The sequence below is a fragment of the Toxotes jaculatrix genome, chromosome 17, assembly GCF_017976425.1.
Source record: "Toxotes jaculatrix isolate fToxJac2 chromosome 17, fToxJac2.pri, whole genome shotgun sequence".
NCBI lineage: Eukaryota > Metazoa > Chordata > Actinopteri > Toxotidae > Toxotes > Toxotes jaculatrix.
Genome location: NC_054410.1, coordinates 11,720,351 through 11,734,651, shown reverse-complemented (window position 1 = coordinate 11,734,651; position 14,301 = coordinate 11,720,351). Strand labels below are relative to the sequence as shown.

Below are 14,301 nucleotides of genomic sequence, written 5' to 3'. Positions count from 1 at the left end.
TTATTTCGTTTGGTTGAATATTTCGGTGCGTCGCCTTTAAGTGGTGTTGGGTGTAGGCTGTGAAACTCAAAGCGGAGCTGCGGAGTTAAACTGTAGGTAAACAGAAAGCGCCTTTGAAGAAAATAAACTCTAAACGGGACATTGAGACAGACTGGGTACAGTCCAAACAGGTATGCTGTAAGTTATGTAGCTAACATGAACACATTGCGTTTGTGTTTACCCCAGCCTTCCTCCCCACCCGTGAAAGTCTTCGGTTTCTAACTTGAGTGTGGAAATGAATGCGGTGGGGGGACGTTTAAGGTGGAGTAAGGACGGGTTGCTTTTTCGTTAAGAGATATAAGTTACATTATATATACGCACAGCAGCTACGTTTTCTCCTGAGCCTGTGTGATTAGCTACCAAGAGAAATGATAAAACATTACCTGTTGATTCTGGTGTTTGGTGTATCATGTGTTTTCGTGGGGGGGGGGCTCTAATGTAATTTTTTTATGCCCACCCCCAACCTCAACCCCAGAACTGATCCTGGTTCAGATACATTCTCCAGCACTAAACCCTACTCTGATGTTAGGGAGGTGGTGGCGCACGGTGGTACAGTGGTTAGCACTGTCGCCCCGCAACTAGAGAGCCTCTGGTTCGAACCCCGGTAGTGACCATCCCAGGTACAGGGCGCACCACCACACACGCCATAGGCCCCAGCCCCCTGCCCCCCCGCGGCCCCGACCGACCAAGCGGCATAGAAAATGGATGGATCATGGACGCGGAAGATATATGAGCAGTATCAGGCACAAAAGATAAACTGCAACTTTTTTTTTAACTTTCTGAGCAGTGAATCATTCTTATTATCTCCATAGACTACAACTTAAAAAAAAATTACCAGCATTTGAACCTGCCATTCTCATACCAACTGGATGACGCTGGTGTACAGCACTATGTAATTTTAACTAACACTCTTATATGATGTGGATGATGTGCAGATAAACAGTTGGAGTATCTAAAGGATAGCTAAAAAAAAACAACATTATTTAGCTAAAGGTCCACACTCTCATTTAGCCACGATTAAAATTTAGACTACGCTATGTTCTACATTCAATTATTCATCATCTCTGTTGAGACTTGAGAAGGCAGTCCTGTCTTGTGTTTAACCTATGTGTTTAACACTGTGTGGTCCCTGATGATCCAGATCGGCGGGGCTGGAAGGGGGGCTGGATGGTGTCGTCATGGTGAAGGATGTTCCGGAAAGTCAAAAAGCGCCACAGCAGCAGCAGCTCGCAAAGCAGTGAGATCAGCACCAAAAGCAAGGTATGTTATAACACACACACACACACACACAACACACAGAATCAGTCTTCTTATTGAATTCAGCCTTGTCATGCTTCGGTCTCTGTGTAGTCTGTAGACTCCAGTTTGGGAGGCCTTTCCAGATCGAGCACCGTCGCCAGCCTTGATACAGACTCCACCAAGAGCTCAGGTCAGTCAGCAAACTCATGGAAGTCGACAGATTTAACTTACACCCCCCCCTTCTCCTTCCGTTATTCCCCTTTCCTCTTTAACCAACTGACCACTTGACATGTGGCCCCTCAGGTAACAGTACATCTGATACGTGTGCTGAGTTTCGGGTGAAGTATGTAGGAGCCATTGAGAAGTTACAGTTTAACATGAGCAAGACCCTCCAGGAGCCTCTGGACCTCATCAACTATATTGATGCTGCTCAGGTAAGAAGCTGGAGAAAGACAGGGACACAATTCAAGAAGCAAGGGTTGATTTCAGACACAGAGAAAACACTATACTGTAAATATTCTGGTTCTATTCACAGCAAGACGGAAAGCTGCCCTTCGTGCCCGGAGACGAGGACATGATTCTGGGAGTGTCCAAGTACGGCGTCAAAGTGGCCTCATTGGACCAGTGTGTGAGTAGCAGAGCAATAGAAAAGTCTTTACTTGAGATTGAATGCTCATTGATTAGGCTCAGCAGTATTGCTGGGTCATCAATACAGCCAAACAGCATGGTTTATGAAGTTCAGCATCAGTTAATATTTCTGACGTGGTTGTGAACAAAGCTGCTGACTCATGATTTTTCAGCAATCCCCCCGATGTTCGCACCACTTTATGTGAACTAATGTAGTGTGAGCTGAATTTTCTGTATCTCAGGCACAGAGCTATGCTGAAAGATTAACATCAAATGAGATTTACATCTGAAACCACATTAACAGAGGACGATTGCTTTTCTTGACCACAGAGCACAATTCTAGAAATGTATGCTTGGTCTGATGAGTCAGTAATAAAAGTGTTTCCCCTGGCCAGGATGTGCTGCATCGCCACCCTCTGTACTTGATAGTTCGCATGCTGTGTTACGACGATGGCCTCGGTGCAGGGAAGAACCTCCTGGCTCTCAAAACCACTGATCCCAAACAAGAAGAGTGCAGCATTTGGGTGTACCAGTGCAGCAGCTCTGTGAGTGTGACAAATACAAAAATAAACAGTTTGCTGGATTTTTGAGAATTAAAAAAAAATCTACAAATCATATATTTGCCTTTACCTGTGTGTTATGTGTCATCTGTCTGAACAGGAGCAGGCTCAGTCCATCTGCAAAGTGCTGTCGGCTTCTTTTGACTGCGCTCTAACATCAGACAAGTCCTGAGGCCGGAGAGATGGACTGGAGCTGAGATCTGTGTAGAAGAAAAGTGAAACAACTGCAAACCCAGCAGCATCTAATAAGAAAACCACAAAATTAGTCACCATTTCCCCTATTTTCCAAGTGTTCTTTGGTAGTGGAGTTGGAGTGTGTGTTAGGTACAGTCACCTTTCTTTCTCTATTCTCCATGTGAGACAGAACCACTGTGAATTTGTCTGAATCATTTCCCCTGGAATTAGTTTCCTTTACCTCACTTGTTACTTTGACCTTTCAACGTAAAGGGGAAAAAGAAACGTTTCGAAAATAGAGATATGGCTGCATTAAAAAACAAAACAAAAACATTTGGAATACAGTGCACAGCTTAAAATGGTACATCATGTTGTAACCCAGCTCCACCCAGCTGTGTCAACATATGGTAATTCGTGGGAAACATTAATCAGTGGAGAAACTTCATGGTACACAGATTTGACGACACGGTTTGGTTCTCTTCATGTAGAAACCACTCTGATCCCTTTTTGGAGTTTAGAAATGATTTTGTGTGTCTGTGTGTGTTTTGTTTTTGAACAGTATTTGGTACAGTAGCAGTCACTATTTGACTGAAAGGTGCATCACAAAGAGGCTTTAACTTTGCCCCACACCCAGTGTTTTGTCACTTTTATGAGAGGAATCTCTTTTTTCTTTTTTTAATACGTGGGATTTAACCAATTTTTATGACTGTTTTGACTTCATTTTCTCTTGTTTAAAATTACTTTACTCTGCAAATTCAGTGGTACCAAAAGCTTGATGTATTTTCTGATTTGTTTTCTTGTTTTTATGAAGTGATTAAATATGATTTCTTGCTGACACCAGAGAAATCTTAAAACACCTGTAAGGATCTGGGAGGAAAAAAAAGTGTTTACATTTGTGGTACTCACTTGACTTAACCTTGCACATCATAGTAACCCATGGCCTCATCCTGTCCTCCTTTTCACCTTGGTTCAGTTAAGACTGGGTTGAAAATGTGTGGCAATAAGGTAATGAAAGAATTTGATCTGGTATGTTAAAGGAGAGGAAGAGTTTTGTTTTTGATAAGTGTTTTACTGATTAAAGTAACATTTCTCCTTTTTTATGTCAGTGTCATCTTTAATTTTTTGTCTTTTAATCATTAGTTACTGCAGTGTATGGCACAGTATGTTTTTTTTTTCACTTCAGTGCATTCATGAATGCAGACATGCTGAAATATCGCCCATCAGGGGGAGCTCTGGATACATCATCTAGCCTTTAGTTTGGGAGCGATCACACCCGTCGCTGAAACCATAGTTTGGTGCATAAACATTCTAAGGCTGAAATATTTCCCCACAAAAGAAAATATAATTTTCAGCCAGCAATAATTTAGATAAAGATAGAATCATTATTTGCACAAATGGATCATAAACTCCTTTAATACTCTTAAGAAACAGACCAGAGCACTGTGTTATTTCATATTTTATTATTCCAGTTTCATTTTCCCATTTTCTTGCACAACAGAGTTGAGTCGATGCAGTGATCCACAGACAGTTAATGAGAATGAACTGAGTTTATTTTCCCGGTAATGTGTGTGTGTGTGTGTGTATTTGTTTCCACACACACACACAGGTCCAGCTGAGGTCGTATCTGAAACTGCTCATCACCACAGTGCATTAAAAGACATTTACTGCCCAGGCTTACATTTAAATATCAACAAAACCAAAACAAAATTTATTTACATGAATAGATTATTAAATCTTCCTGTTTCCAGTGAGTTAATATTAAACATTATGAAGAGAGTGTATCAGCTGCGAGTCACATGCTTCTCTTCCTGTCATTCACAAATCCATGGAAGGCTCTGATTTCAGGTTAAATGCCTCAGTATCAACATTATGAACAGAGAGAAAGTTGCTCTGCAACCAAAAAGGAAGTTAATTACATTGTATGTTTTATATTTATTTCATAACACTATAGATAAACTCATCTTTCTACATAATGGAACCTCAGAAATGTACAAATATGAGAGGTTTAAGCTGTAGGAAGGATAATCTTTTCTCTCCATGTCTGGTTGTATAGAGACAGTCAAAGATAGAGACTTAATTTAGCTCATATGTGAAGATGAAAAAAAAAAAAAACAGCCTGTCAGAGTGTGAGGGCTCTAAAGGCAAGAGGAAGCGACAAAAGTCACAGCTAACTCCCGCTTTTCATCACATTCCTGCGCTTTTTTTCTCCTTTATTTCCTCTTACTTCAATATTCTGTCATTTTCAGCTTATTCTGTGCAGACGAGACGTGCGCACACACGAACACAAACACACGCACACACGCCTCCTATTCCTCTAATAAGGCAGATGACAGGTGAAGACAGCCTGAGGTGTCAGACTCGACATAAAGATAATTGCCGGCTGCTGCAGCTCCAGTCAGTGTCATCATTTGTCCTAAAACAGTACGGGAGGAAGAACTGGAGTGTTGCTGTTGAAAATTATCCAAGTGTGTGTGTGTGTGGAAAAGCAATCGTGGAAGATGCATGACTTAGAATTCATTTGCAGCTCTATTACTCGACACACACGAGAAAGAGGCTTCTCCCAGGTGTGATGAGTTGTTATTTTGTTTTTTGTTTTTTTGTCGTACATGCAGCATCCCCCTTTTTAAATGCCAGTCTGCCTTTGAAACGGGGACGCGCTCCCCTGGGTGCAGCTTCTAGCATAATCTGGGGTTAACTTAGCACCATTAGGAAAACGCAGGAGGGCTACTACGGAGTTGACAAGTTGCACCCAGAAGCACGTAGGCTTTTAAAAATCGCTCATGCACAGAGGCGGAATGTAAGCATGTTGACTATGTTGACTTTTACAGTTGTTAGTAGGTTAAAATACATTGTTGTAGTCTTTCAGTACTATCACTTTACAGACTGTTTGTGCATTGCAGCTAAACAGAAAACGGGAGAAATGAATACTGTACATACAACCTTCATTACGTCACATGTCATCTTATGTTGTAACAGGGATAAAGACAAGGAAAGTGCATTTATTGCGAGAGGTCATTCACTACAATCATTGTTTTTTTTTTTTGTTTTGTTTTGTTTTTTTTAGTCTTAAGAGTCTGCGTCACAAACAGCAAGCGTTAAAAATCACATGCAGTTCCCATGAGTCCTCGATGACACCCAGACTTTCTGGCACAAGTCTGCACAAAGTTGCTGATGTTACAGCAGCGGCCCTCCAACGAGCACGCCGATGATGCCAGTGAAGATGAAGATGATGATGATGTCGACAACGAACACTGGGATGATGGTGGGTGTTTTGCTGGCCGGCAGACACAGACGTTTGAAGGAGTGGGAGATGCATCCCGGGACACTTCCTGAGACCCAGAGTGACCTTTCAGTCAGCGATGAAGTGTACAAATGTAACCGGGAAGGCCCCTCTTCTGATTGGATCGCCTTCGATGTGGCCCAGCTGTGAAGGAGGACGACAGAGGTGAGGTCAGAGGATGATCATAGGCAGCTACATTCCAAAATACTGTATCATCAGCGGTAGTCAGTCATAGCTCTATTAGGAGGGTACAATTTCACTAAGACACAAAACCATTTGACTACTCTCACGAAAGAAAATCATTTGAAGCACATGTACATTATTAAAACACAAGTAACACTGGAACCAGCTAAAAAGACCCAATTAATTGTGATTTTTGGTTGAATGATTTTAGATTCTTGAAAATTCAAGATTGATCTGTAAATATATGCACATCTGCTAAATGTTGTTGCTAATGCACAACTAAATGTTGTGTATAGAGTGTGGTTACTAATGATTATACAGGTACAGTGAGGTATATGTCTGATATATGGGGATATATATTATCACAGTAATAAATTATTTTTAAATTTGTAATTTTAAGCAATTTAAGTTTTCAGGATAAATTCAGGCAGGTGCTTTTGTATTTTTTGCAAAACTGGTAACTGTCTGATGTAAGTCAAATTTCAAGAATCAAATCAAAATGAAACAAATTAGGACTTTCTGAATCAAACCGAAGTGAACTGGAATATCAGTGCCACCATCTATCACTACTAACCGCCATCTATAAACAAACACACAGAATGGACCGACTAAAAAAGGCTAAATCACTCAGTAACACATTTAAAATGACTTTCCTGTATTATATTACCTTAAAGGAAGGACTTATTATGTCCATTTAAGTCATTTTAAACGTCTTCTATACCTGAAAAAAAAAAAGCTAGGACATGTTTCTGCTCCAACAATGTTTTTACAAGGCTGAAAGAGAAACATGACAAACCACTGAAGAAAAAAACAACAACATAATAATAAACAATTGTGTTGTCAAGTGTTGATCCAGTCTGGGTAAAACTGAAACCACATCCCACACAGATTCATGTTTAAAAGTGCTGCTAAAAACAACAAACTTTCTGATTCTCTTTTTGAATATTCAGTAGGAAAGAAACTCAAAATGAAACTTTGCAGCTTGAGTCATGTATTAGACCTGTTTTCCAGCTGAGAGACCAATTTAACTTCCAGCTAAAGCACCGCTGTGACACTTGCTATGGCTGACTTTGCCCCCCGTTTTTTTCTGCTTCATTAGGGCGCTTTGATTTCAATATTTGAGACACCAAAAAGAGTGATAATGGTTCTGAATGCAGGACAGAGATGAAGCATGGCGGGGACCTTGGGGGACTTCGGGTCCACGCAGGGACACAGAGACAGGGAGAGAGAGAGAGAGTGACTAAATACGGTCATAAGCAGAGGCGGCTCAGAGGAAAACAAGTTGCAGCTGGTCGATGTTCACACAAGGGGCTCCACAGAGGAAGCAACAGCAGGCGGAAAAAGAGGAGGACAAGGAGGAGGGGGAGGTGGAGGAGGAGGGGGGATATGGGCCAGAATGAGGTCATGGCTTTTTTGATTTTAGCCACCATGGTTACTGAGCGCATCCGTGTGGTGAAAATAGGGACCAGAGAGAGACACGAGTTAGACTGGGAGCTCTCTGTGGGTTTAATCTAAGATCATATGCAAGTATCCAAAATGCAAAAAGACCCCAAAAAACCACACACCCACACATCAAGTCTACAGCATGAGAGATACTGACCCACCACTCCTGGTCCTCCTCTCCGTCCACCACGATCACCTCGCCCTCAGAGAAGGTCAGCTCGTCTGGGTTGTCGGCTACGCAGTTGTAGATGGCTTTCACTCGCTTCGGCCTCTGCTTCTGAGAGACAACATGAAGCAAATGGGTCATCATAAGTCAACATAATATGATAAAGAACCACTTTTTCTGAGTGTAATGATGTTTATGGATATAAGACCTTAAAAAACAACACAGATTCGTACATGATTCATGTTGACATGTAACTGGCACAACAGGCTCTAACAGAAGAGCACAAAATAAAGTAGGAGGAAAAAGCTGCTATAGTGCTAAGATTCTCCACTGGCTGAAAAACTAAAAGAAATGTCATTGTTATTCGTTAGCTACAGAAGCAGCTTCTCTACAAAGACTGTGAATGAAGCTCTTTGCATGAGCACAGCACAGAGTGAGACTACAGGAAGGAAATTTACAGCCTAAGTAGACGCTGGAAACACTGAGACAACAGGTCGACCTACACAGGAGGGAATTACACAACACTGGTAGCGGAATACAGTGATTTATTAAGTCCGTCGCCAGTGATTCAGTAGAATATCAACGAATAAGCACTTTACACTCTGCATAATCTTGAAGATGATGAGAGAAGAATGAGGAACTCACTGGATAGGCCTTCCTCGGCATAGGAGCTGGAGGCAGAGACTGACCTATGGAGTTCTGGGGGCATCCTGGCACTTCCTTAGCTGGAACAGGAAGAGGAAATTAGATCACAACGACTACTAAACTTTCCACGTTTTCACAGAAGAAACAGGGTCTGACAAATAGTAAAACAGCTCAGATTGATGTCAGAGCAGATTAGATAGAGCTGGTGATTTTTTTCCTCTCTTTTCCATTTACTCACCTGGTCTTTCGATAGATTGTGTTCGATTTAGAGGCCCTCTGCTGAAGCTTTTATCATTACTGAAAAACAACAAAAGAATGTAAAAAATGTGTCCTCATTAGCAAAGTCACAGTCATATAAAGACACAGAAATCTGACAGAAAACTGTCCAGCTCTCTAAGACTCTCAACCGCAGATTTATTACAGTACTATCTGCCCTGTGGGAGAGAAAAAAGACAAAGGGGAGAGTGTGGAGGAAGAGTTATTGCTCGTCTGGCCCGACTCAGAGCTTAGCCTGGAAGCTAATGAAGCGGCTAAACAGCAGCCGTGTAGGCCTCATTCCTCTTGGGGAGGCAAGCAGCACATGGCAAGACAAGCCATCACAACAGCAAGATACACAACCCCAGGGTGATACATGATGTTTCTGTGTATGTGTGTTGAATTATATGCATCTATTGTCCTCTAGTGTAAATCTAATGAAGCCGAGGAGACACCTCTAAACTCATTCTGGCTGTGCTTCTGTTCTTTGAAAAATTGTGTTAGTTGTATAAGCATACATGTGTTTTTTTTATACTCTTACCCTGCAGGAGATTTGGGTGGCACTGCTCTGGACCCCAGTGGTGCCTGGCCTGATTTGGACTGTATGCTCATAGCTTCCAGCTTTGCCACAGGAGGAGGACCCAGACCTGGGAAACATAGTAACACACTTTAATCTGTTTCATATTGTTGTGTGCCAAAATATTTTTGAAGTTTCTTGAAAGCAACTTGAAGACGTCACAGTGGGTTGTGGTATCATGTGGTTATTGCTACAGGTCAAACAGTCCAGGCTGCTGGTGGTGTAATGGTGTGAAAAATGTTTTGTTTTTTTTTTAACCAGTAAATCATGGTTTCAATGTTGTGTGTCAACACAGCCACAGCCTATCTGAGTGTTGTCACTGACCATGTTCATCCCGTTATGGCCACAGTTTACCATCTTCTAATGGCTACTTCCAGCGTGCTAATGTCACAAAGCAAATGTCATCTCAAACTGGTTTTCTGTCACCAGATCCAAATGTAATCAAACACCTTTGGGATGTGGTAGAGAGGGAGATTTGCAGCTTGAATGTGCAGCTGACAAATCTACAGAAATGGCGTGATACAGTCGTGTTAACATGGAGCTGAATCTCTAAGGAATGTTTCCAACATCTTGTTGAATCAATGCTACAAAGATCTGAGGCTGTTTTGAGAGCAAAGGGAGGAACCACCCTTTTTTTTTAACAGTGTGAACATGTTTTTATACAATTAAGTGATTATATTTTCATGCCTATTTGTATGTCATTCCTTTGATTTTAACCTGTGTAAATAAACAAAACTCAAACCCAAAACCTGAGGAAGGAATCTGTTGGGATACATGCACATCTGTAAAAAGAATTTACAGCTGTTCATGTGTCCCTCAAGGATTTGAATATTTGGGACAATCTGTTAAGAGACTGAAACATTTACATGCCTCCTTACACACTGAACTGGGCTCCACAGACATAAACAGAGGAACAACTTTAGCTTTGTGACTAGAAATGATCTAGTTTGAAAGAGAAGAAGGGATGGAGATCTATCCATACCTCCAGCTGAGGTGAGTCTCATGGGGGGGGCAGGAGGGTGCATGTTGGGAGGATCTGAGGACGACCTCTGTCGCCCCATTAGGTCTAAAGAACCGGGCTTCCAGCTGCTGGACGCAGAGGACTGACTGAGCCCTCCCAGACCGGATAACTGGACTGAGAGAGAGAGAGACAGGGAAAGAGATGAGATTATTAAGAGGGAAAAGAGAGAGAGAGAATGCACTGCACTTTGCCAGAACCAGCGTCCACTTTAAAAGCCGTTTCCATTTGAGTGTAATTGAGAGCGACATTTAATGGGGAGAGGGAATGTGCAGAATGTCGAGGCGGGGGGCTGCGGTGAGGTGAGGTGGGCAACACAGCTGGCTGTTTCTCCTTCGCTCTCTTGGCAGAGCTCCAGACGGCCACTAATGTTATTAAAGACTGACTGTGGTGGACTTGTCATAAGTTGGTTTACCGGAAGAAGTACGCATGAGATTTTTTTTAAGCAGCACATAGACAAGACTTTTATTAGAAAAGATTTCAGATTGTTTTTCCATCCAATAAGATCACATACTTCTTATGCACCTGTCTTTTTTTTTTTAAACCAAGTTGAATGTTTCTTTTCAACATGAAAAGAAATCCTGCCCTTTGGATTCATTTAGATGCATGCGGCAAACTTCCCCTAATGAAGGGGAAAGTTGTTGGAGGTCAACAACTTTCTGGAAAAGCAGCCCATCCATCTGTCTGCAATGTGACTTTTCTCTGCTTCAGCACCGAGAGACATCTGCGGTGTTAAAGCAGGTCAAAATGTCACTCAGAGTCAAAGAGTAATTAACATAAAGGCCATGGCAACCAGAGACACACGGCAAAATGAGACTGTACCTTCACAGATACTGTACAGCTAAATGAGCTTGTTCCTCTAGGGCATATTTTAGAAATATAATTTCCAAAAGAGGTCAGACTCAGGTCATCAGATTTAGCTGGATTGTGTGAACATCTTTTTCATCTATTCATCCATTTAACATATTCATAAAATGATAATGAGATATTTTTTTCTTCAAGCTACTATCTGCATTTGCCTTCCAAAACTTCAATTGCCGGTGTGTTTGACATTACCCAGATTCCTTGGGGGCAGGGGTGGAGCGGAGGTGGTGGCGGGCTGAGGAGGGTTGGTGTTGAGGATGGTGCCATAGGTCTCGTTGTTGACCAGGTTGGGCATGTAGGCGCGTTGTTTGTCCTTGGTGAGGCTGACAGCATCGCGGCCTCCGGGCCCCAGGTTGGAGTTACTGCTCGGGGTGTAGCAGCTGACCGGGCGCTCGTCTCTGCGATGGGGGCTGGGCTGGAGGGGAACCAGAGGTTGATTTGCTTCATCAGATTTGATCTCTTCACTATGTGTTTAGTATGAACAGTAAACAGTGACACTATGTTTTCGATTTTGTCTGATTTTACAGTTGCTTAAAAAACACAAATTCAGCACACATACACGTCATTAGAATCAATTTGTCAGTTTGTCAAGTCCCCACAATAACAGTGCAGTGGGCCAAAAAACAATTTGCTCCAAAATGTGCTCAGGCTCAATCAAATCACAGATAGATCAGCACTACATCACTACTAGCCTGTTTTTTTCTCTGAAATTAGCCTCTCAGGGAATCCTTACTCCCAATCTTATAAATTCATATTTTATCCAAACATGTCCAGTTTTACTGAAAAATTAAACCAAAAAAAAAGTCACCAAAGATGATGCATATTTGTTTTTAGGTCTCAGCTGCATTATATAAAATATATAAACTCTGGCTTTTCTTTTCTGACTCTTACCTTCTCATCCAGATCTTCGTCGCTCTCATCTAAGTCTTCATGTTGCAGACACCATTCATACTCAACGTGGACATGGGCGTTGAACTTTCCGGCAAGTGCTTGGTTCAACTATACATACAAACAAATCCATATACATACAAACACAGATGACTGACATGGTTTCAAAGAAGTGATATGTTTGGCATAAGCCGAGTCTAAACATAGTAAGCTCACCAGTTCTTCACACTGTAGGTGTTTGAGCCTGCGAGCGATATCCAGCGGTGTCTCCCCAGCCTCATTAGCTGGAAGGGAAAACAACAGAAACATATAATCACTGTTGTATCCACATGCCACATGAGCACAAAGACACAGCCCATTTTCTTTCCTCCCTTTTCACTGTGACATGAGAAATGTGTAATTAAACAGTTTCCCACACTGAACAACTCCCTGGTTTCTCTCTGTCCTTCTTCTTATGTATCTATTATCTGGTTGTGTTATTGATGTCAGAGCAGAGCAGAAAGTTTAGTGTTGTGAGAAAGAGTTTCCATGGTCTTTTGGCAAAGCTCCCACCTCTGGGAACCAAACCTGAAGGACTTGGACCAAAGGGTGTGAGAGAAATATTTGTGTGAGACCGTAGTGGAAGAAGTACGCAGACCTTCTATATGTTAAATCTTCAAAAACCTCAGAACTTGTAAAGACATTACTGTCAGTAGCTGAATTCTAAAATCCTAAAAGAAAAAGAAAGACAGAGAAAAAGAAAGAAAGAAAGTGGAGGAAAGAGGTGGACAGCGAATGCACCGTGTCCGTCCTGTTCACTGCTGGTGCGTTTCATTACCGATTTCTATGGAGGCCTTCCCCCGCAGCAGCAGTTTCAGACACTCGCTGTTGTCGGTCAGACAGCAGTAGTGCAGCGCTGTGCTGCCTTTGGCTGTCTGCTTATCTAAATTCAAACTGTCAGGGGACACAGACAGACAGACAAAGGAAAAGTTTAAATTCCAACACCGAAGGCATAAAAGAAAGCCTTACTTCATCTGTCCAGACACTTGTGATGCACTGGATATCTCATAACGTTCAACAAAAGACAAAAAATTCAAAATAAGCTTTGTTTAGTTATTTTTGCAGTTGTGTATTAAGTTTTGTATAAATCAGAAAATATCAGTATTTCTGGCACAGTCAGATGGATAGCCAAAGCCCATTCCAGCATGGTGCTTTCTGTCAGTAACATGAAGCGAAGCATGAATGCATGGCTGCCCTTTGTTGTTTTCTTGCTTTCTAGTTTACCTGTTCTGAGTGAGGAAGTCGACGATGTGAAGGGATGTTCTATCCACCAGTCTGACTGCGAGATGAAGGGCTGTCTCCCCTTGTTCCTGAAATAAAAAGGAAAAACATTTGCATAAAACTCTCAGGAATTCGAGGTGCTCGTTGAGCTATATGGGAGAAGAAGGTACAGAGCAATAAAAGACGCAACAGGTTATTTATGGCTAAGAAGTGAAACCCCTGGTGGAAAAACTTCTTGCATAAATTTTCAGCGTCATGCAGGTGAAGTATTTTGTGCACTGACGTGTCCGTTGGCCAGAGGTATGGGCTCCATGAGGTCCACTCCCTCGGCGTAGACCTGGATGAGGGAAAAGATGTCTCGAGCCTTGACCGCGTCGCACAGCGTGTGGAGCCGCGACGTTGAATCAGGACACTTCTTCCTGGCGAAACGCTTCTCTGTGTATTTGGCTGTGATGAAGTCTTTCCTCGCCTGCCTGGTGGAGGACATAAGAAGGGACGTGTTCAGCTACAGCTGGTAGATCTGACTGGAAACATATGTGATTGTGCAGTGAAGTTTGAAATGTAGCAATCAAAAGCCAATAATGATAAATGCTCAATAAATACAATTAATTAGATTTTTGTGAACAACTGATTACTATGTCAGTGTCAAGTTTCATTATAAGTTTAAATTGCAGGGAAAAGCATAAAAAGTACAATACATTGTTCTTCATTCTGTTCTTCAACTTAGATGTTTGTATTGTTTTTTTTTTTATTAGAAAATTTCACATTTTCCATATAAAATGCACTTTCTTTTATTTGAGGAAAAATAAGTAGCTGTCCTGTTCAGGGTAATCTGTATCAAAAAGCAAACACAACTCATGAGATGTGACACATGGATGTGATATGAACAAATGTACACAGAATGTGAGCAGTAAAATCATGTGAACCATTGGTGAAGCCATTTGTAATATACCTAAAATATGATGTATGAAAATAGGATGATAAGTAAGTACACTAAGTATACATAATTATTGTGTTTTAGCCTTGAACACATGGCATGCATTTTGAAATATAATTATGTCATATAACTGATCATAAACATGT

General features: G+C 41.6%; 2 protein-coding genes across 3 annotated transcripts in view; one reads left to right on the top strand and one right to left on the bottom strand.

The window, feature by feature from the left end:
* The first annotated feature begins 26 nt into the window (after nucleotides 1-26).
* itgb1bp1 (integrin beta 1 binding protein 1) lies at nucleotides 27-3,734 on the top strand. Its single transcript, XM_041060050.1, has 7 exons — nucleotides 27-170; nucleotides 1,181-1,299; nucleotides 1,390-1,468; nucleotides 1,582-1,712; nucleotides 1,814-1,906; nucleotides 2,301-2,450; nucleotides 2,566-3,734. Exons 2-7 carry the CDS (start codon nucleotides 1,228-1,230, stop codon nucleotides 2,635-2,637), a joined length of 597 nt encoding a protein of 198 aa, XP_040915984.1. The 5' UTR covers nucleotides 27-170; nucleotides 1,181-1,227; the 3' UTR covers nucleotides 2,638-3,734.
* A 355-nt stretch (nucleotides 3,735-4,089) lies between these two features.
* asap2a (ArfGAP with SH3 domain, ankyrin repeat and PH domain 2a) overlaps nucleotides 4,090-14,301 on the bottom strand; it is a 53,232-nt gene continuing 43,020 nt past the window's right edge. The window contains exons 17-28 of one of the 2 annotated variants that reach the window (XM_041060046.1): nucleotides 13,502-13,691; nucleotides 13,222-13,307; nucleotides 12,776-12,891; nucleotides 12,175-12,242; nucleotides 11,962-12,069; nucleotides 11,263-11,485; nucleotides 10,171-10,323; nucleotides 9,153-9,258; nucleotides 8,595-8,653; nucleotides 8,357-8,436; nucleotides 7,703-7,822; nucleotides 4,090-6,063 (exon numbers count right to left, since the gene is read on the bottom strand). In XM_041060046.1, coding sequence (XP_040915980.1) covers nucleotides 5,989-6,063; nucleotides 7,703-7,822; nucleotides 8,357-8,436; nucleotides 8,595-8,653; nucleotides 9,153-9,258; nucleotides 10,171-10,323; nucleotides 11,263-11,485; nucleotides 11,962-12,069; nucleotides 12,175-12,242; nucleotides 12,776-12,891; nucleotides 13,222-13,307; nucleotides 13,502-13,691 — 1,384 coding nt within the window. In that variant the 3' untranslated portion in view covers nucleotides 4,090-5,988. The remainder of the gene's footprint in view (nucleotides 6,064-7,702; nucleotides 7,823-8,356; nucleotides 8,437-8,594; nucleotides 8,654-9,152; nucleotides 9,259-10,170; nucleotides 10,324-11,262; nucleotides 11,486-11,961; nucleotides 12,070-12,174; nucleotides 12,243-12,775; nucleotides 12,892-13,221; nucleotides 13,308-13,501; nucleotides 13,692-14,301) is intronic. The other variant, XM_041060047.1, reaches the window with a different exon arrangement.

Coding starts and splice junctions, on each gene's coding strand:
- itgb1bp1 (XM_041060050.1), top strand. CDS start 1,228: ATGTTCCGGAAAGTCAAAAAGCGCCACAGCAGCAGCAGCTCGCAAAGC. Junction 1,713..1,813: donor ACTATATTGATGCTGCTCAG/GTAAGAAGCTGG, acceptor TTCTATTCACAG/CAAGACGGAAAGCTGCCCTT. Junction 2,451..2,565: donor TGTACCAGTGCAGCAGCTCT/GTGAGTGTGACA, acceptor CTGTCTGAACAG/GAGCAGGCTCAGTCCATCTG.